At 40.3% G+C, this 27,845-nt stretch overlaps 1 protein-coding gene across 2 annotated transcripts; it reads left to right on the forward strand.

The window, feature by feature from the left end:
• Positions 1-879: 879 nt before the first annotated feature.
• Positions 880-27,793, forward strand: LOC113024653 (E3 ubiquitin/ISG15 ligase TRIM25-like). Of its 2 annotated transcripts, none has more exons than XM_026171874.2 (9): positions 880-1,705; positions 2,906-3,001; positions 12,561-12,641; positions 12,772-12,924; positions 14,910-15,069; positions 16,130-16,168; positions 19,939-20,013; positions 22,013-22,090; positions 23,233-27,793. In XM_026171874.2, exons 1-9 carry the CDS (start codon positions 950-952, stop codon positions 23,769-23,771), a joined length of 1,977 nt encoding a protein of 658 aa, XP_026027659.2. In that variant the 5' UTR covers positions 880-949; the 3' UTR covers positions 23,772-27,793. The 2 variants fall into 2 exon arrangements, with proteins under 2 accessions (XP_026027659.2, XP_026027660.2); XM_026171875.2 differs by having other exon boundaries at positions 881-1,705; positions 22,016-22,090.
• Positions 27,794-27,845: the final 52 nt, after the last annotated feature.

Below are 27,845 nucleotides of genomic sequence, written 5' to 3' on the forward strand. Positions count from 1 at the left end.
TATTTAAAGCGAATGTCTATTGCTACTGTGGAAGTGACGTAAAGACATTGATTTTATTTCAAAGGTTTCTGGCATCCTTTGATAAATGGCACTTTACCCAGTAAAAGTTTGCTATTCTGCATCTGTGTGATTTTGAGTGACAATAAAAAACTCCATGTATTAATACTAATTTACACCATACAGCCCTACTCCAAAAAACTGTCATAGATTTAACTGTGAAGTTGGGTTTCAAAAATAAGTGTTTAAGGTTTTTAGAGCATGTTAGCAGTGCCAGCACAGAACAGACCATCATGGTTGCTTCTGATAGACTTGTATAAGTTTATGTTAGCAAACTACTGAAACAAATGATAACTCAGTGTAAAAGAAGGAAACTAAAACAAAAAGGAAGTCTAAGCATGTACATTTTGTTTTAGTTTTATGTTGTTGTTGTTTTAAGTGCTGGATAGCTGCACAGTAATAGGAAAATCCAGCTGTTAGCCCTAATGTTAGGGTTTGTAGAGGACTTTCTTGAACCATAGCTTCCCCTGACTCAAACGGGTTCTCCTCCACACTGTCCTCATTTATAAAATGTTGACAAACTGAAGTATTACGGCTAACAGGTGCATTTTTCCCATTTCAGTGCAGCCAGTATAGGCCTACTGCTAAAGAAACAAACAGTAAAAGTAGATCCTGAGTATTTTCCACTGAGTTAACATAGACCAATTTAAGTCTTTCAGCAGAAACCAACCAACCGGCACAGTGAAGTCATGTTCTGTACTGGAGCAAGATGGTGCTAAATATACTTTGAACACACTTATTTCTTAAAACAGCTTCACAGACGGTGTTAAATCTGTGATAGTTTTTTAGAGTAGGGCTCCTTGGTGTAAGTTAGCTGTAGAGTTTCCTGTCCACCTTAATGCATACATGCCTGTAAGACAATAATCAGGGCACGAGGGTGGCGCTTAAACTAATGGGAGGTATGACATTGCGGAAGGCTATTCCTGTCTGCTTACCACGCCTCTTCACAATAACGTGGAAGTCAGGAAATGCTTGTGTTAATATCAGGAACGGAGTGATCGGGCAGCTCAGAGCCGATCCGGGGAAGTGGACGGAGCCGACCGCTGAGATGGCTCAGGCGAATATCTCGGTGACGGAGAGCCAGTTCAGGTGTCCCATCTGCCTGGACATCTTGAAGGACCCGGTGTCTATCCCCTGTGGACACACCTACTGCATGGCATGCATCAACAGCTACTGGGACCGGGTGGACTCGGGTCAGTTCAGCTGCCCTCAGTGCCGGGACACGTTCAGCCCTCGGCCGGTGCTGCGGAGGAACACTGTGCTCGCCGAGGTTCTCGGCAAACTTAAGCTGAATGAGATTGACACAGCGCCGGAGGTCTACCTGGGGGGAGTCGGGGAAGTTCCCTGCGACTTCTGCACGGCGGAGAGTAAACTGAGGGCGGACAAGTCGTGCCTGGTGTGCCTGGCGTCTTTCTGCAAGCTTCACGTCCTGCCGCACCGTGAGGTCGGTACTTTGCGACGCCACAAGTTGGTGCCAGCGGTAGAATGTGTGGCGGAGAAGCTGTGCGCTCAGCACCGCCTGGGGCTGGAGCCCGAGGGGAGCGGCTCCGAGGCAGGGGCTGCGGTGGAGTGGAGCGGGTACTGCCTGCTGTGCCAGGCCGACCAGGAGGAAGCGCCCAGTGTGGAAGCGCAGAGAGCTAGGAGACAGGTACTGCTGAGAGAAACTCTGAGTATCGTATAATACAGCACAGAGTTAAGACTCTCACATTAAGTCAGGATACCCCGAAAAGTGTGTGTGTGTGTGGGGGGGGGGCCCTCAGTGGGAAAGAGCCACATAAAGTTTCTGTTCACTTCTAAAAAGAAAAACATTGTTCATCAAACAAACAGGAAATACTTTCTTCTTCTCTTTTCTTAAAAATAAACTTAGTAGTGTTGAACTGAACTTACAGAATCCCCACAAAATTTACTGCAGATAATAAGCTGCTAAGTACGACTTTAGTATGTAGGAAGAGTCCAAACAAGAGTGAAATCGATTAACTAAATAGATTTAGATTTATAACTATTGCACTGTAAGGACGCCTTACAGCAGCAGTTGGCTGAGGTGATGCCACAGAAGTTAAATCATGCAAAATTATGTCTCAGTACCTGGACAGAGAAGATAAAACACACTCTGTTCTGTGCCAAACACCATCAGAAATAATAGCTGCACTATTTGTCCTGGCTTCAGATTTAATCATTAAGTTAGACCTTTGCTTGCAGACGGTGCTCACAGCTTCTCTTAATGCTTTCCAACTTTGTGGATAGCAACTACAATAAAATCTTCTTCTTCTTTTTTTGCATTTTAAAATAAGCTGCATCAATGCATCCATAATTTAAAGTTAAACCTGAGCATAATGAGCATACATGTCCTTTCATTATGTCTGCAAATAATTTGATTTGTTAGGTTTAGGAAAATCCTAACAGTATAGTTTGTTGGTTCCCAAACCCAACCCAACCGCACTGAAAACAACCATTATTAATATCAGTTTCACCTTTATCATAGCCATCCATATGATGTTTGTGGGTGTACTGTGGAGTATTTTAGTAGCAATTTCCAAAGCTGCAATTTACAGTAACCATCCAGATAATTTTCAATGGTGGTTTGCAAGCCAACTAATAATTAGTTAGTAATTACCTCTCAGTTTAGCACTTATTAATGATGTTGCTTATGAACAGTTATCAGTCTTTTAAAAGATAAGGCACTTGTATAACAGCTGTGTTATATATGAGATATTTTACGAGCTTTCACCACATGGACAGTAATTCCCCCGAATGCAGTAAAAATGCTCATGCCAAATATCTGAATGGATGTCTTATTCTCTAATTGTTTGTCTGTCCGCCTCCATCTGTTTCTCTGTTTGTCTGTCAGCTCCAGCTCCAGGAGTCTCAGAGGATGGTCCAGGGGAGGATACGGACCGGAGAGAGAGAGCTGCAGGAGTTTCAACAAAACTTGGAGTCTCTCAAGGTGACAAAAACACAAACACACCCAGTATGTCCTGATGATTCTGTGGCCTGTGGGTAGTTCTTGGTACTGGGAAATTAACTGGTACACCAGGAACTTACCTGGAAAATGTTAGCTGTTGTCACCCAATACCTCAGCTTCTCTTACAGAAAGGACAAACTCATAGACACACCTGTGTCACAGATCAGTAGAAAACTGCTCATTGGGTATAGGTAAATGTATGTATCATGGTAATTGGGCTATTAATATCCTTAAAAGATGACTTTTCAAGTAGTAAATGTAATTGTAACAGGACGTCTTTTTAAAGTTAATGACTGGCCGACCAGATGTAACCTAATGTCCATAGATGTCTAGTACTTGTGGTGTATCGCACTAATTAACAGAAACAAACTAATCCATCAGCCTCTAACACGGGCTTGCTGAAACTTTTGACCACTCTTCTGTGATAAATGTCTTCATTTTAGTGGGCTTCAGCTCTCCTGTTCCCACCTTTGGATGATCTAACATGCCTAGGACCATTACCATTGTTGAAAGTTCCACTATAGTCTCAATTTCAAATTTCAGACATGCCTTCAAGCTTTCTTCAAGCAGTTTGATATGATGCCGATAGTTTTCTAGCTCTCCATCCGTTGACATGGCAATGAACTCCAAAGCATGACATTTCCATCACCATGCTTCACAGCAAGTGTGACTTCCACTGGCACATCAGCTCCTGGGCTGAATTTGCTGGAGCAACCAGTCGAATATAAAATTAATGCTGACATCTGTTTGAAATCTATGCAACTTACACTCACTGGACACTTTATTAAGGACACCTTGCCTATAACAGGCTGGACCCACTTTTACCTTCAGAACTGCTCTAGTTCTCCATGGCATAGTTTTGAAAAGCTGCTGCTCTGTTGGCTGCACATCCATGATGTGAATCATCCCAAAAATGCTACAGTTTTCATTGGCTCGACTCATTTTTTTCACACCACCGTGTTGCAGAGCGTAGTGTGAGATGGAAACCTGCTCAGTCCTCTTTGTGTTTTTAACACTGTAATATTTCATGAAACTGACCTTGAAATGAGTGTAGAGAGAGAAAGTTGGAAAGCCATTAAGAGTCAATCAATTCAAAGGGAGACAGGAAACCATTGGAAAGATGCTGAAACAGACACTGTGAAATAACTTGGTGCTCTCCTTTACTTCTTTCTGTTCAGACTTTTGTATAAAAATCCACAATTTTTGTTTGTTTGTTTTTACAAAATCCTGTAAACTAATGATTCATATGTTCTATAATGACACTGAGTCTGCTTTAACTGAGAATTATGTGGGTTTTGAAATTACTAATAATAATTTAATGTCTTTTTTTTTCAATTCCAGCTACTCGTTTGACATTCAGTATTTGTAATGTGTCCTGTTTTTAAAGAAACAGGATATATATATATATATATATATATATATATATATATATATATATATATATATATATATATATATATATGTGTGTACAGTGGGGCAAAAAAGTATTTAGTCAGCCACCGATTGTGCAAGTTCCCCCACCTAAAATGATGACAGAGGTCAGTAATTTGCACCAGAGGTACACTTCAACTGTGAGAGACAGAGTGTGAAAAAAAAAATCCATGAATTCACATGGTAGGATTTGTAAAGAATTTATTCGTAAATCAGGGTGGAAAATAAGTATTTGGTCAATAACAAAAATACAACTCAATACTTTGTAACATAACCTTTGTTGGCAATAACAGAGGTCAAACGTTTACTATAGGTCTTTACCAGGTTTGCACACACAGTAGCTGGTATTTTGGCCCATTCCTCCATGCAGATCTTCTCGAGAGCAGTGATGTTTTGGGGCTGTCGCCGAGCAACACGCACTTTCAACTCCCGCCACAGATTTTCTATGGGGTTGAGGTCTGGAGACTGGCTAGGCCACTCCAGGACTTTCAAATGCTTCTTACGGAGCCACTCCTTTGTTGCCCGGGCGGTGTGTTTTGGATCATTGTCATGTTGGAAGACCCAGCCTCGTTTCATCTTCAAAGTTCTCACTGATGGAAGGAGGTTTTGGCTCAAAATCTCACGATACATGGCCCCATTCATTCTGTCCTTAACACGGATCAGTCGTCCTGTCCCCTTGGCAGAAAAACAGCCCCATAGCATGATGTTTCCACCCCCATGCTTCACAGTAGGTATGGTGTTCTTGGGATGCAACTCAGTATTCTTCGTCCTCCAAACACGACGAGTTGAGTTTATACCAAAAAGTTCTACTTTGGTTTCATCTGACCACATGACATTCTCCCAATCCTCTGCTGTATCATCCATGTGCTCTCTGGCAAACTTCAGACGGGCCTGGACATGCACTGGCTTCAGCAGCGGAACACGTCTGGCACTGCGGGATTTGATTCCCTGCCGTTGTAGTGTGTTACTGATGGTGACCTTTGTTACTTTGGTCCCAGCTCTCTGCAGGTCATTCACCAGGTCCCCCCGTGTGGTTCTGGGATCTTTGCTCACCGTTCTCATGATAATTTTGACCCCACGGGATGAGATCTTGCGTGGAGCCCCAGATCGTGGGAGATTATCAGTGGTCTTGTATGTCTTCCATTTTCTGATGATTGCTCCCACAGTTGATTTTTTCACACCAAGCTGCTTGCCTATTGTAGATTCACTCTTCCCAGTCTGGTGCAGGTCTACAATACTTTTCCTGGTGTCCTTCGAAAGCTCTTTGGTCTTGGCCATGGCGGAGTTTGGAGTCTGACTGTTTGAGGCTGTGGACAGGTGTCTTTTATACAGATGATAAGTTCAAACAGGTGCCATTCATACAGGTAACGAGTGGGGGACAGAAAAGCGTCTTACAGAAGACGTTACAGGTCTGTGAGAGCCAGAGATTTTCCATGTTTGAGGTGTCCAAATACTTATTTTCCAGCCTAATTTACGAATAAATTCTTTACAAATCCTACCATGTGAATTCATGGATTTTTTTTTTCACATTCTGTCTCTCACAGTTGAAGTGTACCTCTGGTGCAAATTACTGACCTCTGTCATCATTTTAAGTGGGGGAACTTGCACAATCGGTGGCTGACTAAATACTTTTTTGCCCCACTGTATATATCAGTTGTATATTTTGAGTTCACTGTGACTGACCAACTCTTTTGTTTTAACGTTAAGTTATTTACAGCTGTAAAAAAAAAAAATACATGCATACGCTCGCTTTTAAATTAGTCAAATGTTATTTTAATTGTTTTTGATTTTCTCTCAGGTCATCATGTTGTTATTGTTATTATGCAATGTAGGCAAGACTCACGCAAATTTTTCCCCTGCACACCAACATCCTGCCCTCTGGGGATCGTGTTAGTTCCAAGTACAGTGCCAATTTGTATTCTAGTTTCTCTAACACCCTTTCAGACTTCCAGGAAAGCTATTTCTCCTCCCTCCCCCGAGCATCGTCTCCTTCCATCCACTCTTGGGAAGTCACTCTATCCGCTCACAGTAACCTCAGACAGATACCCTGCCATCTTGGCTTGTTGCTCTGGAGGTTGAAATTGTAATCGTGTGATTCTGGTTAGTTTGCCTGTTATATTAGCAAATTAAAAAATATTTTTAATTTTAATTTTAATTTTTAAAAATGATAATTTAAATGGTAATGGATCTACTTAAACGTGCAGGATGTTAAATGTTTATATTTAGTGTATTTTTACTCATAAAACCTACAAAGAACTAAATGGGAAAATTTTCCGTTCTGTCCCAAAAGGTTGAAATCTGAACTTCCCACATATCCACAATGTAGTTTTGTAATTTAACAAATATAAAGTGTAATATTCTCTTTAAAGTGCTGAATTGGTCAACATTTTTTGCAGTGAATATATTGGGATAACATTTTCACCATATATAAAGAAAAAAAGAGTCCATAAATTGAGTACTGTGTAATAAAGTGATATGACACAGGGAATAAGAATTGAACATGCTAGCTGAAATGTATTTTATACTTGCTAAAAAAGTCTTTGTTGCTAATGACACCTTCAAGATACCTCCGGTACAGAAAAACTGCACTGCTCCGATGTGATTTTGGTCCATTCTTCCACACAAGCTGTCTTCTGATCTTAAACGTCCACCATCATTTCTTTTTTTTTTTTTTTTTTTTTATTTATTTATTTATTTATTTTTTTTTTATTAATATTTTTGGATGGACAGAAACATTAATAAATAAATATACAACTGCAATAATCATACTGTCAGTTCTCTGTCCGTTTCTAAACAAACAAACAAACTAAGACAAGCAAACAAACAACACACTAACAAAAAAAAAAAAAAAAAAAAAAAAATTACATAAATAAATAAATAAATAAAATAAATAAAACCCAGGAGAAACAAAATAATACACCGCCTCCTGGAAAACATCAGCAAAAACAAAAACGAATAAGGGTAAAACCCCCTGGTGCAAAAAAAAAAAAAAAAAAAAAAAAAAAAGACAACAACCAAAATACCAATGACACATGAAATATCCCTCTAAGAGACCATTTATCATAATGTCTAAGAGACATTGTCAATGTACCGCAAAAAGGGACCCCAGACCTGCTCAAAAATATCTTCTCTTCCCTTCATTCTATACATAACCCGTTCATATGATGCCATCCTAGACATTTGTTCGGTCCATTCCTTGAAAGAACAGGGGCTGGATGACTTCCAATGCCTAAGAATTACCCTGCAACCAGTTATGAAAGCCAGACGCATCCACAATCTCTGTTTTTTTGAGAGAATGTTATCGTCAGGTAGTAGGCCCAGGACGCATATAGCTGGAGATTTAGAAAGATTAAGTTTAAAAATATCATTCACCAAGTTGATGATCCCATCCCACAAATAATCATTTTTCCGACATGTATACAACATATGAACTAGAGTCCCGACTTCCTGCTGACATTTCCAACAAATGTCCTTATCTGCGAGCTTCAACCTGACTAATTTACTGGGTGTCCAATAGTTTCTGTGAAGCAACTTGTACTGGATAAGTTGAGACTGTGTTTCAGGTGAGCAAACATACCATGATGAGATCAGCATCTTCCAACTGTCCTCTGAGATCTGGATACCCAGATCTTTCTCCCAACACCGCCTCAGTCCCCCCAAACTGGGAGCGTGTGCCTCTCTGAAGCTCCCATAAAATTTAGATGCCCTGATTCTGTTATTGTCAGGGGTTGCAAACATCTTCTGAACACTAGATGGAGGGTCTAGATTATTTTTCAAAATGGCTTTAATACAATGTCTTATTTGAAAAAACCTCCAAATTTCCCTTGGATCCAAATTGAATTCTCGTCTGATTTCTGCAAACGATTTCATGCCAGTCTGCCCAAATAGGTCCCCCATCTGATTAATACCTGTCCTAGCCCAGGCCTCCCACCAGACCGGTTTCTTACCTATTAATACTTTCTTATTATACCAAATAGAGGCTCTAGCGGTGAGATAAGGGCTGCTGTTGGTATATTGGTGAGCTCTAAGCCAGGTCTCTTGCATGAAAGACAGTACTGGATCTTTAAACGGTACTGGCCTTCCCTTGTGAGTAAGGAAGGCCTCTAAAGACGAAGGGGCCACAAGACTTTCCTCAATCCCAACCCATGATGGCTTATCAGTAGAGGAATTATGTATCTTAACTAACTGAGAGAGGGAGAAAGCATAATGATACCAGACCATCTTAGACAATGCCAACCCACCACTCTCTTTAGCAGCATATAATTTAGACCGATTGAACAATGGCTTTTTACCTGCCCACACAAAACCCTCTACACATGTATTATAAAGCTTTAGCAAATTATGTGGGACTGCTATCGGTAACATGTGAAGAAAGTACTGAAGTTTAGGGGCAATAATCATCTTCACCAAATTAATTCTGCCCAAAAGGGACAGATTTATTTTAACCCAATTCTGCAACAGCGAACGGATGTTTTGAATCACTGGGGAAATATTTACTTTCATTATGTTGTCTAAACCAGGGGTCAATTTAATCCCCAAATAAGTCAGACCCTCGGGCATCCACTTGAAATGCCATGAACTCCTCATAACAGGCGGACACAATTTAGAAATAGGCATAGCTTCAGACTTAGACCAATTTATAGTGTATCCAGAGATTACAGAGAAAGAATCAATAATTGAGGAAATTGCAGGAACGGCCTGTTCTGGGTTAGTTGAAATCAGTAAAATATCATCTGCATACAAAAAAGTTTTATGTTCTTCTTGACCCAAATCCACCCCTCTAATTTTCTTACATTCACGTAAAGCTATGGCTAAAGGCTCCAAAAACAGAGCAAAAATGAGAGGTGATAAGGGTGAACCTTGTCTAGTACCCCGACTTAACGAAAATGAGGGTGACATTATCCCATTGGTAATAACTGTAGCCATTGGATCTGTGTATACCACCTGAATCCACTGCCTAAAAAAGGGACCGAAACCAAATCTCTTCAAGGTATGAAACAGAAAAGGATACTCAACTTTATCAAAAGCTTTCTCTGCGTCCAAAGAGAAGGCAACGACAGGGTCTAGCTTAGTCCTGCTCTTCCAGAGTATATGCAATAACCTACGTAGATTATCCGCAGAGCTTCTATTTTTCACAAAACCAACCTGATCCCTATGCACCAAATACGGAAGAACTTTTTCAAGCCTAAAAGCTAATATCTTAGAAATAATTTTTTCATCCACATTAATTAATGAAATTGGGCGATAATTCCCACAATGCTGTGGGTCTTTCCCTTTTTTATGTAATAACGTGATCACTGCCGATCGCATACTAAACGGTAGTCTCCCTCTTTGAAACGCATCTTGATATACCGACAGTAGTCTTGGAGCTAGTTCGTCCACAAACACCTTATAAAAATCTGATGGAAATCCATCATTACCTGGAGATTTACCCACTCTAAGGCTGCCGATTGCCTGCTTAACTTCAATTAATGTAATCTTACCTTCTAATATACTTCTTTGATCTTCCGACAGGCTGGGAATTTTAATAGAAGAGAAGAAATCTGACAGCCTCTGTTCCTCCACCAGTCCATTAGAGGTGTACAGTTCCTGATAATATTTAGTAAAAATATCATTTATTTCTTTTTTACTAGTAGTCAACTTATTATTATTACTAGGATCAAAAATAGATGGTATAAGGTTACTAGATTTTATCTGCTTAACCCTGTGTGCCAACATTTTACCTGTTCTCTCCCCTTGTTCAAAGTACTTCTGATTTAGACAAAACATTGCATATTCCACTTTTTTCTCCAATATGCTATTCATCTCAAATTTAAATTTAATTAATTTGTTCCATAAGTCCCTCTCTGGGAGCAACATATGTTGTTTTTCAAGCTCCTTGATATCCTGTTCCAACTTCATCAGCTTATCCCTCTCAGCTTTTTTAATCAAGGAGCAATATTGAATAAGGCGCCCCCTCAAATAGGCCTTAAAAGCATCCCAGGTCATTCCAACGTCGTCAATAGAGCCCTCATTGTACAACCAAAACTCCTTTATCATTTCCCTTATACATTCGCAATGACCCTTATTCTTCAGTATTGAGTTATTCAAGCGCCACCTAGGTGACGGTTTAATATTATCAGTGTCAGTAAGAACAAGGTCAATGGGAGCATGATCCGATATAGCAATGTTACCAATAGAGGACCCAATAGTTTGACTTGCCAAAGAACGGGACACCAAAAAGTAATCTATCCTGGAGTAGGTTGAGTGAGGATGCGAAAAAAAGGTATAATCTCTTTCTTGAGGATGAAGAAGTCTCCATATATCTACTAGACTCAGTTCCTCTGACATCACGTCCACCGCAGCGTTTGTTGGGTCCTTGCTTAGTCCAGTACAAGAAGATTTATCCAATAAGACATCCCTGACCCGGTTAAAATCTCCCCCAATTACAATGTGTGTGTTACCTATAGTCCGCACCATGTTACAGACTTCATGAAAAAATTGTGGCTGAGGAGAATTAGGAGCATATATATTGACCAATGTCATTTTCCGCCCCTGTAAACATGCATCCAAAACCACCCATCTACCCTCCTGATCTGTATAATGCTTAAAGACCTGAAAATCCAAGTTTCTTCTAATCAATATGACCACCCCTCTTTTTCTAGCCGAAAATGCACTAAAATAAACTTGCGCCACCCAGTCTCTTTTAAGCTTTAATGATTCGGCCTCATCAAGATGGGTCTCCTGAATCAGGGCTATATCAGTCTTTTTCTGTTTCAGATATGTGAGGATTTTCTTCCTTTTAATAACATTATGACAACCCGCTATATTCCACGACACAATTTTACATAACTCCATAACACCATGTGAGCCGAATTATTATACAAATTTATCCAGAGGAATATCCCATTTACCCATATAACAACTCTTAGAGCCAGTAACATGAGACAACCCAATGATCCAAAAATTAGGTCTATACAGGACAGTTGGTACCATACCACCATCATTTCATCTTCAGCATCCTGGTTGATGGCAGCAGATTCTTGTCTCTGTACATTGCTCCATTTATCCTTCCTTCAGTTATATGAAGTCTGCCAGTGTCTTATGTTGAAAAACAGCCCCGCACCATGATGTTCCTACCACCAGGCTTCACTGTTGGTGGTTTATGGGTTGATGTGCAGTGCCACAATGCTCTGCGAGTGTAATATGTGGCTACATACTACAGACTGTGTATAAAAGATGGACCTAACCACAGCTGGGCAATGATGGCAACCTTATGTCCATAACAAACCTGTTGGTTTGTGATTTCCACATTATGAAGCCTCAACATTAGATATAAAAGTTACTATAATGGGTGAACTAAGTAATGCTAGCACACTGCATCCGTAAATCGTGCACATTTCATGCACAGTCACAAATAAATGCTAATTGATGCCAAATAACAGACTAATAAAACACTAATTTTACTCACCATGCCCAAGCACTCAGGGAGACACCAACACTAAAATAGACGAGGTCTATTTTCAAATTACCAAAGGTGACGCCTAACTGATGGCTGCTAGCTTCTTCTGGGCGTGCCATCAGTCAAAGCTACCTCGCCTTAGTACGCCCTAAAAAATTCCAAACAAGTGAGTAACACAAAAATTCACTTACCATACAGTTATAGTAAAGGTGAAATTGATATAGATGTTAAATAAAGTGTTTGCACTAGGCCATAGACCTGTCAGTGTCACTGCTAAAGGTGGATATTTTAACATGGGAGTCTCAGTGGATCCACTCTTGGACGAAGCCTCATTTGTTTTTTTGGCGTAATTTTTCGTCACCAAAGTTTTCTGCTTGTTAATTACCCATATAATTGTGTTCATTGTAAGAAAGTTTGTATGCCTGGATGAAACTACAATAAGCATGTCTTAAACACTGTGAAATAAGAATTTTTCTCACTCCTAATGTAGAGAGTGAGGCCATTCGAAATGACATGGGTTTCTTTTTGAAGTATGTCATGAAGATATGTCTGTTAATATATCATAAGGCTGTTGAGGATGCCATCAAAGAGTTTTCCAGAAGATTGCATTCTCTGCTTTATGCCATCTTTAAATACATGCTCTGTTCTACTCTAATGTGCGTCTTTTAGGTGTCGGCGTCTGCTGTTCTGGAGGATGGTGAGGCTCTGTTTGCTGATATGGCACTATGCCTGGAGAAAACCAAGGCGGAGGTGAGTAGCAGGAGCTAGAAGCATAAGTTCTAATATTGCCAGTATTTGCAACAGTAGCAGCTCTGAGGAGAATAATGTGAAACGTTCACAGTTTTGTAAGAGAATTAAATCTTCTGCTTGTGTGCTGTAGGCCCGAGCGAGGCTGGAAGCGAAAGAGCGCGCAATCGTGGCGAGAGCTGAAAGTGACATAGAGCTGATGGAGAAGGACCTGGAGGAGCTGAGGAGGCGAGACGAGGAGATCAGCCAGCTGCTGCAGTCTGAGGATAATGCTCATTTCTTACAGGTGAGGATGAATGCAGTTTGCTGGTTACAAAGGGAAGGAAGTTTGTTACATTATTATATAAGTTTGTTCATGGAAAGACACTAGGTCGGCTTAAAAGTCATTCTTTAATATCACTTACTTATATACTTACTTAAAGGAGACCTGTTATATGTTTCCTTATTTTCTGCCATATGCTGACATTAAACATGGCTAAACTTGACAATCATGAGGGACACATAAATACATGTGATCTTTGTGAGGCAAAAAGATTTCAGACTGCTCTAAACGTTCAGTTCCCGAAATATTTTCCTTTACTTGTGGTCCTCTATGATGTCACTGAGATCAAACATAGTCATCTAAGGCAGCGGTCCCCAATCCCCGGGCCTCGGACCGGTACCGGTCCGTGAGTCGTTTGGTACCGGGCCGCGAGAGTTGAGGCTCAGGTGTGAAATGTCTGGTTTTCAGGGTTTTTATCGGTTTTCAGCGTTATTTTGTTATCGTTTTTTCATTAACTCAGTTTTCCTGGGTCTTTTCACGTGTGTTATGAATAAATCTTCTTTTTTTCTGTACTGGTACTAGTTTTATTTTGTTGTATTTATCCGCGACACCTTAAAGACCGGTCCGTGAAAATATTGTCGGGCATAAACCGGTCCGTGGCGCAAAAAAAGTTGGGGACTGCTGATCTAAGGCACACAGCTCTGGTTATGAGCACAGAAGCCCCTCCCATTACCTACCAAACCTTCTGTTTCTGAGTCTCAACCAATCAAAAAGAAGAAAGCTTAAAAAGAAGGTGGCCACACAGGGAAAGGAGCTTAAACAGACAAGACAGAAACGAATTTGGGTAGCTGCACCAAGGCCTAATATAAGATGTATGTATGTATATATATGTATATATTGTACTATTCTTAGTTAGCATATTGTCTGTCTTGTCTTAATGTTGGTCTAAAATGGAGCACTGTAACAAAAAATAATTTCCCCCAGGGATCAATAAAGTATTCTGATTCTGATTCTGATTCTGAAGATGCATACACTGCTCCCAAAATTAAAAAAAAAAAAAATCAGATTTCAGTGAAGCAAGCAACTCATGATGGATATTCTTACTGATGTGGATTCAATAATGTGTTAGGAATTAGAAGATGCCACATCATTTAAAGGAAATGAAAAGACACATCAAAAATCAAAATGAACAAATAATGAGGTAGGTTAGTCCATTTTGATAAAATTTAATTGCAGCAACTCAAAGTAGTACTCAGTAGTTTGTTAGGCCCTCACATGCTTGTATGCATGTTTTTGGCAACTCCAATACAGTCCTTGCTTATCACCTGTCCTTCACAGCAAACTGAAACAGACGTTGTAGGTCACTGGACACAATCCCATGTGCATCATGAACGTGCAGGTGCAAGTGTTCGGTTTATTGGTGAAGTTGTAGAACTTTGTAATTCCATGACGGGTGAGAACAAACTGATAAAATATTGAACTAACTTCAGAGTAAAAGAAAGAAAAGACTTCATTCTCACATTTGAGACACTGGGGCTATCAGATGTTCTCAATTGTTTCCAGAAAATCATCAATTATCCAAACGGCTGCTGATTGATTATCTGTTATTGGCTCATCAATTACAACAGAATTGGTTGCTGATGTGCTTTAAAGGACGCCTGCACATCGCCCACTTTTACTCTCGATTGTTCTCACTCAGAAAAATCAAATCGTTAGCAGCTCTTGTATTGGATACTCACCCATTACTGTTAATGCATCCTGGAGGACATAAGAACTCACCTGAGTGGGTACTTAGAAAGATCCAGTCAGTGTGTGAACGAGTTATGAGCAGAAAGAACGGATGAAAGGAGAGAATGAGTCAGCAGTGGCTAGTGGAAAAAGACGGCAACTGCCTAAGTGTTATTTTCAAATTTAATTGTACGAGGAATTGAGGGTGGAGGGTGGGGGGGAAGGCGGGCCAAATCTGCAGCGCCTGGAGTATAGTTTCCACTCTTTTCTCATTGGCTCAGGCCACCCAGCTGCTCTGCATGCCTTTCGCCACTGGTCGGCACTCCGGCACCCTCAGCCTGCCCACGGAGGCCTTCAGTGGTGCCAGGAGAGCACTGGGCCACCTCCGTAGCCACATAGAGGAGGTCTGCAGGGAGGAGGTCGACAAGATCACCCCCGCAGGTAGGTAGCACCACCTGGACTCAGGATGAGCTTCAAAGATGCTAACACCGACTCACAGTTAGGGATGGGAATTGATAAGAATTTAGCAATTCATTATCAATATGACTTATCAATTCTCAATGGCTCTCAATGAGAATATCACATTACCATTACATTCATGGGAATTAATAGCATGCCGAGTGGTCAAATGTTTGTGCATGTTGGAGGTATTTCTCCTCTTTGTTGTGATCAGTGTTGGCGTCATTACTCAAAAAAGTAAATAAAAAAAGTTATTGCAGATATTACACAGAGCAATTTTCTAAAAAGTAACAACGCACGTTACTTAATTACACCCAGGAGAAAGACATTTGTTATACTACTCATTACGTTCCTTTCATGTTACTTTGTAAAATGACCTGAAACACTGTCAACAATATAAACCTACAGCCCCACACACCAACACAGATCCCTGTCCTGATGAGCACACACGTGACTCTTAGTATTTTGGTGTCAACACAGAGCTGACAGCACAAATCAAAGATGAAAACCAACACAAAGAGACTTTAGAGCGGTCGACACAGGAGTTCTACTTTAGAAATGTGGACAGGTAGAAACAGGGGCTGCAGCCTGACTGCTCATCAGTTTGTTACCTGTTGAAGTTCACCAGCGGCTGACTTCACAGCAAATGATGGCTCATTTTAGCACAGTGCTGGACTTGGTCAGCATTTACTCAGCTTTAAAGTCAATCTGGGCTCTTGGTTAGCTTAGCGTTGGCATTCTGTCTTTGCAGGCGCTTGCTAAGAGCCAAAGTTGTAATGTAATGTCCATATCCACGCCAAAGACACACGAACTGAAATCAGCTGGTCGTAGCAAGAGTGCAAGAGGAATCGATAGGCAGGAAGATTCCAAGGAACTGGCCTACTGGGAACCGGTTTTTGTAGAGAACCGGTTCTCGATTCCCATCCCTTCCCATGGTCTATATTCGGATCATATCACAAGTCCATTTATGGATTCATATACATATATGAGCTGTATGTGCACTGTATTATTATTATTATTTTTGTTATTATTTCTCTTCCAGTTAATGATAACTACAAATCTGGTGGAGAGCATGTAAAAAGTAAGCACAACAAACACGACACACACAAACATGCACAGTCAAAGCTCAGGGTGACCCGTTTTTACCAGGTTTTCTATGACCTTTAACACCGAGTGGAATTGTTAATCATTGATGCTGAAGAGGACCAGGATGAGCTCCTCTCTATTCTAATCTGTTCATTTTGGTGTCATTTGAAGCAGCACCGTCCACATTATATTAGGGGGTTAGCACAAAGATAGTGGAGCTAATTAAGACATGATGTGATTAAGGGATTGTAGTGTGGATCCATCAGTGTGAGCACTTTCTGCAGTAGTCTCCATATTATAGAAAATATTTCATTGCTGTAAAAAGTGTGAAACAGTTTTCTTGCAGCAAAACCATTACATTAAAATTCAGTGTGTTAAATACGTTGCAGCTGTTTATGGACAAACTTCGGACATTTTATCGTCCCATCCTTTCACTTTTTTATAAGCATGTTAGCACGCTGAGATAGTGGACACTGCATGTTACCATGTTGCTGATAGCATTTTTCTCAAAGCACTGCTGTAACTGCAGCCTCAAAAAGTTGCCGGCATAACTGCAGATTTGTTATTAATTCATTTTTTATATTTTTTTCCTAAGAGCTTTTTTAACCTCCTAAGACCCAAACTCTTCCATGGCAGCATTTTTAATTTCTCTTTGCTATTTGGGCTGATTAGGACCTGATGAATGTAAAAACAAAGAATTACGTGATTTTTTTTTTTTTTTTTTTTTTTTACCTTATTTTTGTTTCTGAGAAAAATGAGATTCACATATGAGGACATTCACATTAAATTTAGATAGAACAGTGGCAGTGTAACGTCCTTGTCAGTGGATATCAGGCCCTTCTGCAGCAAAATTTGGTATTTTGGTCTAGACAACCCAAAATGGGTAGTCAACATATGTGGACACCAGGTCCTAGGAGGTTAAATTGTTTTTTTGTGGGGGTTTTACAGGGAGTGCAGAATTATTTGGCAAATGAGTATTTTGTCCACATAGAATAGAATAGAATAGAATAGAATAGAATAGAATAGAATAGCCTTTATTGTCATTGTACAGAGTACAACGAAATTGGAGTGCCACTCCCTTGGTGCAAGTTTCAATAATAAATATAAATGTAAAATATAAAAAGTACAAAAAAAACAATCATCCTCTTCATGCATGTTGTCTTACTCCAAGCTGTATAGGCTCGAAAGCCTACTACCAATTAAGCATATTAGGTGATGTGCATCTCTGTAATGAGAAGGGGTGTGGTCTAATGACATCAACACCCTATATCAGGTGTGCATAATTATTAGGCAACGTCCTTTCCTTTGTCTGTGAAGGTTCTCAGTCATCCAGGTCATCGTAGTCAAAGGAGCTTGACAATGGGGATGACAATGTTGTTGCGTCTGTCCTTCTTAGGACAGCGAGGGAGGATAAGAAGGACAGACGCAACAACATTGTCATCCCCTATGTAGCCGGTGTATCAGAGAAACTCAGGAGAGTTTTCTCCAAGCATGACATCCCAGTGTATTTCAGACCCAGCAACACACTCAGACAGAAACTGGTTCACCCGAAAGACAAAACGCCAAAACACAGACTTAACAATGTGGTGTATGCTGTACAGTGCAGCGAGGAATGCTCAGACCTCTACATTGGAGAGACCAAACAGCCACTTCACAAGCGCATGGCACAACACAGAAGAGCCACCTCCACAGGACAAGACTCAGCAGTCCATCTGCATCTTAAGGATAAAGGACACTCTTTCGAGGATGCCAATGTTCACATTTTGGACAGAGAGGACAGATGGTTCGAAAGAGGAGTGAAAGAAGCCATCTATGTCCACTGTGAGCGACCATCTTTGAACAGAGGCGGGGGTTTACGACACCAACTCTCTGCCATCTATAATCCAGTTTTGAGATCCCTTCCCAGACGCCTTAACGCCCACTCACATCCTGGGCCATCTGACCTCAGGAATTCACATGATAAGGTGGGGCCAGGTTTCACAATGAACACACCCGAAACTCTGGCTGATTGGGACCCACGCCCAGTTTCACACCTTGGCTCAGGCGATTAGAGGATCATCAGGGGGTCCTTTTGTCCCTCTGTGGGGGGTCACTCCCACTGGGTTTATATCTGGGACTCTCCACCATTTGACCTTAGAACTGAAGAAGCTTCTCGGATGAGAGGTGAAACGTCTTCAAGCAACTTAAAGAAGTCCAGACGCTTTTCTTTCCAAGCTCCTTTGTCCTTTCCTTTGGCAAAATGGGTCAAAAGAAGGACTTGACAGGCTCAGAAAAGTCAAAAATAGTGAGATATCTTGCAGAGGGATGCAGCAGTCTGAAAATTGCAAAGCTTCTGAAGCGTGATCATCGAACAATCAAGCGTTTCATTCAAAATAGTCAACAGGGTCGCAAGAAGCGTGTGGAAAAACCAAGGCGCAAAATAACTGCCCATGAACTGAGAAAAGTCAAGCGTGCAGCTGCCAAGATGCCACTTGCCACCAGTTTGGCCATATTTCAGAGCTGCAACATCACTGGAGTGCCCAAAAGCACAAGGTGTGCAATACTCAGAGACATGGCCAAGGTAAGAAAGGCTGAAAGACGACCACCACTGAACAAGACACACAAGCTGAAATGTCAAGACTGGGCCAAGAAATATCTCAAGACTGGTTTTTCTAAGGTTTTATGGACTGATGAAATGAGAGTGAGTCTTGATGGGTCAGATGGATGGGCCCGTGACTGGATTGGTAAAGGGCAGAGAGCTCCAGTCCGACTCAGATGCCAGCAAGGTGGAGGTGGAGTACTGGCTTGGGCTGGTATCATCAAAGATGAGCTTGTGGGGCCTTTTCGGGTTGAGGATGGAGTCAAGCTCAACTCCCAGTCCTACTGCCAGTTTCTGGAAGACACCTTCTTCAAGCAGTGGTGCAGGAAGAAGTCTGCATCCTTCAAGAAAAACATGATTTTCATGCAGGACAATGCTCCATCACACGCGTCCAAGTACTCCACAGCGTGGCTGGCAAGAAAGGGTATAAAAGAAGAAAAACTAATGACATGGCCACCTTGTTCACCTGATCTGAACCCCATTGAGAACCTGTGGTCCATCATCAAATGTGAGATTTACAAGGAGGGAAAACAGTACACCTCTCTGAACAGTGTCTGGGAGGCTGTGGTTGCTGCTGCACGCAATGTTGATGGTGAACAGATCAAAACACTGACAGAACCCATGGATGGCAGGCTTTTGAGTGTCCTTGCAAAGAAAGGTGGCTATATTGGTCGCTGATTTGTTTTTGTTTTGTTTTTGAATGTCAGAAATGTATATTTGTGAATGTGGAGATGTTATATTGGTTTCACTGGTAAAAATAAATAATTGAAATGGGTATATATTTGTTTTTTGTTAAGTTGCCTAATAATTATGCACAGTAATAGTCACCTGCACACACAGGTATCCCCCTAAAATAGCTAAAACTAAAAACTACTTCCAAAAACATTCAGCTTTGATATTAATGAATTTTTTGGGTTCATTGAGAACATGGTTGTTGTTCAATAATAAAATTATTCCTCAAAAATACAACTTGCCTAATAATTCTGCACTCCCTGTATGTGCTCAGAGGGGATGTTTCTTTCTTTCTTTCTTTCTTTCTTTCTTTCTTTCTTTCTTTCTTTCTTTCTTTCTTTCTTTTAATGGAAACTCTCCAAATTTGTGAATTTGACTGAGTGGCATGTTGTTTGTTGTGACATTATTTCAAACCAAATATCATTCATACCATTCATATCTGTTGTATTGGGGAGGTGGTCGAATTCACAGTGCGGTGAACTCCAAACCTCAGCAAGTGCAACTGTCTACAGGGCAACATGCAACCAGGGGTAAGTGGCAAAAAGATAATGTAATATAATGTAATGTAGTAATACTTACTTCGTGTACAAAAACAGTCTCTCACATTTTTCTGGAGGAATTTTGGCTCACTCTTCTTTACAATGTTGCTTCAGTTCATTACACAGCATTTCAGTCAGGTCGACTTGGCCATCAAAACATCCTGATTCTTTTATTTTGAAGCTGCTGAACATCACTTCAGTTTACTTTGGTATAAAGTGGAGACTGCGAGGTGCTCGGGTCCAGTGGCTGCAAAATGAGCCCAAATCATCACACCTCCACCCCCATGCCTGGCAGTTAGTGTGGGGTGTTTGTACTCATATGCTCTGACTTTTTTCCTCCAAATGTGGTGCTGTGCATTTTGGCCAAACTGTGTGGTCTCATCTATCCACAAGTCTTGTAGTTTGTTCAAATGCAGCTTTACTGTGCTGCCATGTTTTTCAGAGAAAAGAGGTTTTCTCTCAAAAACCTTTTCAAATAAAAAGTCTTGTTCAGTACTTTTTCTAATTGTGCTGTCATAAACTTTTAACATGCTAACTATGCCTTTAAAATCTGCTCACATTTGCTGATGATCAGCAAATCAAGTGATTTGATTAGCAGCGCCTGGCTGCTACTCACCATCCCTATAGAAACAATAAGCATGCACTTAGTTTTTCACCAGGCTGCATAGTGTCATATGAAATGTTTCTTTTCACATGACTATAATTTAATATAATAAATATGATATATCCAAATGACATGAGATCCTGCCTCTCCCGGATCCTGGTTCTGTTGGACGTCTCTTTCTGTTAAAAGTGAGTTTTTCTTTCCCATTGTTGCCAAGCGTTTCCTCATAGGGGATCGCCTTAATTGGGGGGTTCTCTCTGTAATACTGTGGGGAGGAGACTGTTGCTGTGAATTGGTGCTATATGAATAATACTGAACTGAAATTCACTGCTTTGGTGTGCGCTCCCCAGTTTGGGAGATTTCTGTTGCCTCCTCTTGAATATCAAGGGACTTGTCTTGTTTTACTCAGTGCATCAGAGAAATACAATTATAGCCCAGGTACCTGTGAACTGACGTGTGATAAGAGGCTTACTCTCATGACAACAACAGTAAGTTACCGACAAGTAACCAGATCATGATTCAAGAAAAGCGACATTACAAGTCTTATCTCCAGTGTCACTGCATTACAGAGAAGGTCTGCATGAGATTCATAACAAAAGAAAATGTATCACAGTGGGGATTTTAATGACTTACCATTCCACCACCATGCTACGAGGTGGCATGGTGATAGGTTGGATTGCGCTGTTTGAACCCTGCTTGAAGGGTACAATAAGTGCTGTGTGAATGTGTTGTGCTTTTGGAATCAATAAAACTAGAAAGGTACTTTTAAAGGGGCTTTTAAAGTGCACAACATTACATAAGTTTAAATAAGTACAAGGTAGTGTATAGAGTTTAGCAGTGCAGACCGTCCTGCAACGCTTAATTCGATTTTCATTAAATTCTTAGATTGTACCGCCTTACAGAACCTCTAACATGGTTACAGTCTGATTCTGTTTGTTCAGAAATCAAAAATGCGAGTCCCAGAGTCAACCTAATCATGGTGTGTTCATTATTAACACGTTACAAATTTAATAAATGCCAGTAAAGGTTAAGTTATGTGTTCAATAACTACCTTCCAACCAAGCCACCCACTCTTGGTACTGCTGAACCTTGGACAGCGACGGTCAGCCATCATGATAAAGGGCCAACAGCATGAAAACGCTGCCTCTAAGTTACTAAACTGCATGTAAACATGTTTCCTATTTCTGTTTAAGCTGGTTTAAAATACAAAGAAATGTTTCCATTTGTTAACTTGAAAACTTTTGTGGTGTTCCCAACGTGCTATTCAAAATTCATTCAACATTTTGCTCATCATCCCTCTACAGCTTAAGCAAAAGAAGATAAAAAATGTTTTATTGATACAGTTTTGTTCAGCAGGCACTTTTCTGTTTTTTTGTCTCGTTCAAGCAGCACCAGTGTCGTTCCCGCTGTCGTCTCTGTCTCTGCAGGCGCCTGATCAGAGGATGAGGGCAGCTTTCCTCAGGTGTAAGTATATCATCTTTTTTCCCTTAAGTGTGACTCAGAAGCATGCTTTTTTCCTTTTTTAGTGCCTTTTTTAGTCCCTGGTACAACCATTGAGAGCAAGCACCCTAATTGTCATTACCCATCTTTCTCTGCTTTGTCACCTCTTTTCCCTCAGTCTTTGCTTGTTCTGCGTCCTCCTACTTGACCAGATAATAAGAATCCTGCTGGGAAATCTGAAACCTCAGTCTAGATGCTCATTAATGATGGATGGACATCATACTGTATTTATGACTTCCTGGTCTATCATTAAGATCAGCACCATGTTCCAACACGACTGAGCCTGCTGACACAATGACAGCATTACCAGCACCTTGTCAGGGTTTAATAATTCATTTGGTCAGTGTCTGTGTGTCGTTTGTGTCCACTGTGCCAAAAAGTCAACTGAAATACTGCAAGGCTTAAACGTCAGTGGGAAAACCTCTACAACCTGACAGAGTAGACAACAGCTGGTTCAGTTCTCTGCTAAATTAGGAGGATAATAGCAAGTTTTCTCCTGATGCCAACTTTATTCTGACTTTATAAGAGGAGGAAAATCAAATGGAGAGTGGGGAGAATTAGAATGCAGCTGGTTGGTATGGCATCATGACCATCTTGGAGTTTTGAAAACACATTTGATCAGCAAGCAATGGATCTTACAGTGAAACTGTTCTCATTGGCTAGGGACTTGTCAATCACAGGTTGTTAGCTAATGAAAATATCTCCCTTTCTAATAAACAGAATGCCCAAAATTTTTAAGATGAAACTGAAATGAATTGCTCATCAGGAAGTTGTTTACAAAGGTCAGACCTGAGACACCTTTACTTCCAGACTTCTATAGAACGTTTAAATTGTCTTCACGTTTCAGAATTTAAAGTTTTATGCATCAGTTACCCTCAAACACCCACTCCTCTGCTTAACAGAAAAGTGTTCTGTAGTGTTATGGCCACCTGACGAGTTGTAACATTTCAGTCATAAATCCTTAGTGATTTATGACTAAGGATTTAGTCATAAATCCTGGATTGCAAATGACATTGCTAAATGTCATTTGCAATCCAACTGTTTCATTCAGAGCCTTTTTGGTGTTTAACTGTTAGTTTTTTTTTCTTTCTGTTTCCTTGCTCTAGTTTCGTGCCATCTGACCTTTGACCCCGAGACAGCTCATCCTACCTTGGTTCTCCTGGAGGGGCCCCAGGGTGCTCATTGTGGCGAGGAGCCACAGCCCTACCAGCCTCATCCACAGCGCTTTGACTCAGTGGCGCAAGTCCTGTGCAGGGAGGGCCAGTTTGGTGGTGCCAGCTACTGGGAGGTTGAGTGGAGAGGAGGTGGGTGGATTGACATAGGCGTCACCTACCGTGGGATCGGGCGCAAAGGTGGCGGGAAGCCCTGCCTGCTTGGGCGCAACGAGCACTCTTGGCGGCTGAGGTGTAGTCATGCTGGATATGCTGCATGGCACGATAACCGCAAGACCACGGTCGCTGCACCGCCCTCCCCCAGGATCGGCGTGTTTCTGGAGCGCCAGAAAGGAGCTTTGTCCTTTTACAGCATCTCGGACTCCATGGTGCTCCTGCACACTTTCCATTATTCGTTCTCTCAGCCGCTATACCCCGCCTTCCGTTTGGATCTGGACTCAACTCTTGTCATCTGCCCTCATGAGGGAAGCTAACTATGCCCCCATGTTTTTCCAGGACGTCTCATTTATCTTCTGGAGGAAAGGGCTGTTCGCTCTGCCAATCAATATGAGTGAGTGGTGAGGAAATGGCACTTTTCTGTGTAATTCTCTTTGACTGTAATATTCTCTTTGATAACTGCCGGGTTGAGTGGCAGAATTGCATAATTTTTTTAACAGCATGCATGTTTTTTACAGTGTACTTTATTACATAAAAGCCCATGTGTCATCATTTAAACCAGAGACACACAGGTTAATAAATATACACATATACATATATATAAACTGATGCTTTCAGCAAATTGAAAATATACCCTCAAGTTGGATTTTATGCTAGCTTTAAAAGACTGCAAAAGTTGTGTAGTGCTGAAAATCACTTGGTTCCCACAGCTAATTAACTAACTGGTAACAGGCCATAGACCAGGGGTTCATCACATTGTGAAAGACTGTTTGAGCAAATATTTAAACAAGAAAACAGTTTCTCAGAAATGGGAAAGAATTTCTGGTCCATAATAAGCCATTATCATGGGTGATTTCCACATCTGTGAAAGCACCATTATTGTTGGCTGATACATGCAAGTTTGGGGGCAACACATGCTTTCAAAGCCAGTATTTTCAGGGAGGTCTGTGCTTATTTAAAGGTACAGTAAGTGGGTTTTTAATGTTATTTATTAGAAAAATAGTGTACTCAAAAATATACATAGATCAGTCAGTAATTATGCCACCCAACAAATTGATGCATTCTTATAAACTTTAAATGAATCCATTAAAAATACATAGGAGGATGCGTGGGTTTGTGGAAGGCACCATGTTGCCCACCATCTACAGTACAGTAGCTGAGTTGGACATCACCGTTCCACCTAATTGTGTTTCATGTACATGACTATAGACCGGCCAAATACATAATACACCTTACAACTTTGTATTTTACAGTTCCTTCAAACTATATCTGACTATTTAACATTTGAACATGTACATTTTTATCATTTTGTCTTTTTCTTTACCTCTCCTCACTCATTTCTAGCTTATCCTGTTCCTTCTTACCTTAACCTCATCTCCTGAACTGAAGTTAGGGTTCTAAATTAGAACTTCTAATGTGCATAATCATGCTAATTTACGATATTGTCACAATTACTTATTGTTACCAACAAGCCAGCTAAACAACAACTGCCATTTACAAGTTAACATTAGGCCAGCTAATGTTAGGAAAGTGTTTGTCACTTTCCCTGTGATAAACACTTTGTTTCAGAGTATCCCATTGTATCAGAGTTTACTTGCTAGGTGTCAAAGTCCAACATAATGCCAGCTAACAGCAGCTAACAACGGTAAAAACAGCGGTGCTTATCAGCAGCTCACTGAGGTTCGCTTCACTGACTTATCGGCTCGAATCGTAGTCCTTTCACTAAATTTTACAGCATCTACCAGAGCAAACAGCATATTGATAGCTAAATGTCGAACGGCTGTGGTCAGAGGTGATTCGTGTGTCAAAAAAAGTACTGCAAAACTGCAAAACACATATTCATTGTTTAATTCCCGATTTATTGCTAAGTGAAAAGTGTTTGTCCACCAGCAGGCACCGTAGCTGGAATTATTACACTAGAATTGAGATGATAAGTAATCAGAGCTCAGTTGACTGCAATTTACTGACATCTGGTGGTGAGATTTTACACACTCTACCTTTAAATAAGACACTGCCAGACCACATGAGCACTGTTGAACATGAGAGAATATTTGATTATAGAGCAACAGGTCTGGAAAACCGTGATAAATATTCCTCAGTCTTGACTTTGTGTTGCTGGCATCAAATTTAAAAGGACTATTTTTTTTTTACATTTTCTTTTTACTTTTAATTACAAAAATTTATTAGTTTTAACAGGAATGTTTACTTTTTTAAAATTTAATTTAAATATGGGGTTAAAATAACTTTTACAGTGTGCTGACCTTGTTGTAATATCAGGTGGTATTTGTGTTCCAGTAAGACATGGATGAGTTACTATGAGTTAACATACAATTATAAATATGCTCATATTTTGTAATCTTTTTGAACATTTTTTGTGTTTTTGCCTCTGTGACAGATGTTTACTGGGAAAAAGCCATATTCACAGATTTACTGAGCAATGGAGTATAAAAAGAAGAACCATACACTTCAGCGTGTTTGTAGAAATCATTTGACTGGAAACATGTGCGACAGTGTTTCCCACAGATTCTAAATCAGCAACAGAGAAATATTCATTGGTTTCTCCTCCCTTTGTGTTTGATGTTATTTTCATAGGGTTGTACATTTATAGGAGTCAAAGGTTATTTTTTTCCATTATCAGTTATACTAATGTGACATGGGAAACCTCTGGGCATTTTTTCATTTAAACCTGCAGAAGTGACCTCAGCTTCAGATAAATTAAACATTGTTTTGCATTAATCTTAAATTAAATGAAGGAATAGTTTAATATGTTAAAAAAATGCTTACAGAATTCTGTTGGGAAAAGTTGTAGCACAATAAATATGGACGTACAATTTCTTAAGGTACTCAACGGGCAGGTTGTCCCACTTCTTGTTTGTTTAGCCTGAGTTCTGTCTTATCATCCTTGAATGATTCTGTTATGTTGACATTAAGACTCTGTGGAAACCATACTGGCTGTTTATCTTGCTGCTGGAGACAGCTCTTTATGACTTTTGTCAAATATTTAGGGTCAGTGATGTGCTCCAGAGGAAAACTGGGACTAATCATGAGCCTTTCCTTGTGGTACAGTGCGATGGAAAACAATCAAAAGATCCAAGTGCCTCAAACATTTGCACAGAACAACACTTGCTATCATTGCAGCACTTTGATTGCTTCTAAGTCTATGATTATAACTTTTATCTAAGCAACTCAGATTCTATCAAATCACATACATGCCGATCTCATTCATTTTTATTGATGTAGCGCCAAATCACAACAACATTCGGCTCAAGGTACTTTGTACTGTAAGTTAACACCCCACGTTAATACAGAGAAAACCCAACAATCAAATGGTGACAGTGAGAAGGAAAAACTCCCTTTTAACAGGAAGAAATATCCATCATGCAAACCCTTGAGTTGGTTCGGGGTGAGGGGAGGATGACGGAACAAAAAGAAAAAACTGTGGAAGAGAGCCATTCCGTGAAAAAAAATACTTTGTGATTTTAAAACTGTGGGGTGACATAAAGAAGATCATGTCTTCCATCTGAATGGACACCATACTATAGCCACTGCCTTTCTTGACTTGGCAGGGGTGGGGGAACTCCAGGCTTCAATGGGTGGTGTCCTGTAGGTTTTAGATGTGTTCTTGATCCAACAGCTGATTTAAATGGCTAAATTATGTCCTCAACATGTCTTGAAGTTCTCCAGAGGCCTGTTAATGATAATCATTTGATTCAGGTTTGTGGACCCAGGGTGAGATCTAAAACCTACAGGACACTGGCCCTTGAGGCCTGGAGTTCCCCACCCCTGACTTAGAGGGTTGTTTTCTTTTTAAAAGGCACTTTTGCAGAGGATTATGATCACCTGACCAGACACTGTGTAGGGCCTTCAAACCAAACTATGGAAGAACCTCAGAATGCAACACAACCTCACATGTACAGATAAATAAATGTGTATATATATCATTCACAGAGCTATTAGAAAATATTTACATTTTTTTTAACATGGAGTGCACTATTCCACAAGCTGTAGGCCTGTATCATGAAGTCTGTAAAATGAGCATCCTTATGTATGTTTGTCTACCCGCTGTGCTTCTGTTACTGTTATTGTTTATGTTACTTATATTATATATGTTGTCTTACCAAATGAGTTTATTCCTTTCACTCAGCTCACAAAAAAACTGATCGATCAGGGTCTAAACATGCAGTGAGTTTTTCTTAATAGTGAAAGGATTGATAGTACTTGTTAAAATGATTTATTTCAGATGTTTCTTGTATTTTTTTCCCTTGTTGATGTGCAATAAACTCTATATTTTATGATTTTCTTCCCTAATAAAATGGATTGACCTTTACTTGAAACCAAATTTTCACATATTGAGAATTCAATTCAATTTTATTTATATAGCTCCAAATCAC

Source organism: Astatotilapia calliptera, chromosome 6 (genome assembly GCF_964374335.1).
Source record: "Astatotilapia calliptera chromosome 6, fAstCal68.1, whole genome shotgun sequence".
Lineage (NCBI taxonomy): Eukaryota > Metazoa > Chordata > Actinopteri > Cichliformes > Cichlidae > Astatotilapia > Astatotilapia calliptera.

What these genes read in the sequence shown, in the direction of transcription:
- LOC113024653 (XM_026171874.2), top strand. Translation starts at nt 950, where the DNA reads ATGGGAGGTATGACATTGCGGAAGGCTATTCCTGTCTGCTTACCACGC. An exon ending in CGCAGAGAGCTAGGAGACAG is followed by an intron (nt 1,706 to 2,905) that starts GTACTGCTGAGA and finishes TTTGTCTGTCAG; the next exon opens with CTCCAGCTCCAGGAGTCTCA. An exon ending in AAAACTTGGAGTCTCTCAAG is followed by an intron (nt 3,002 to 12,560) that starts GTGACAAAAACA and finishes TGCGTCTTTTAG; the next exon opens with GTGTCGGCGTCTGCTGTTCT.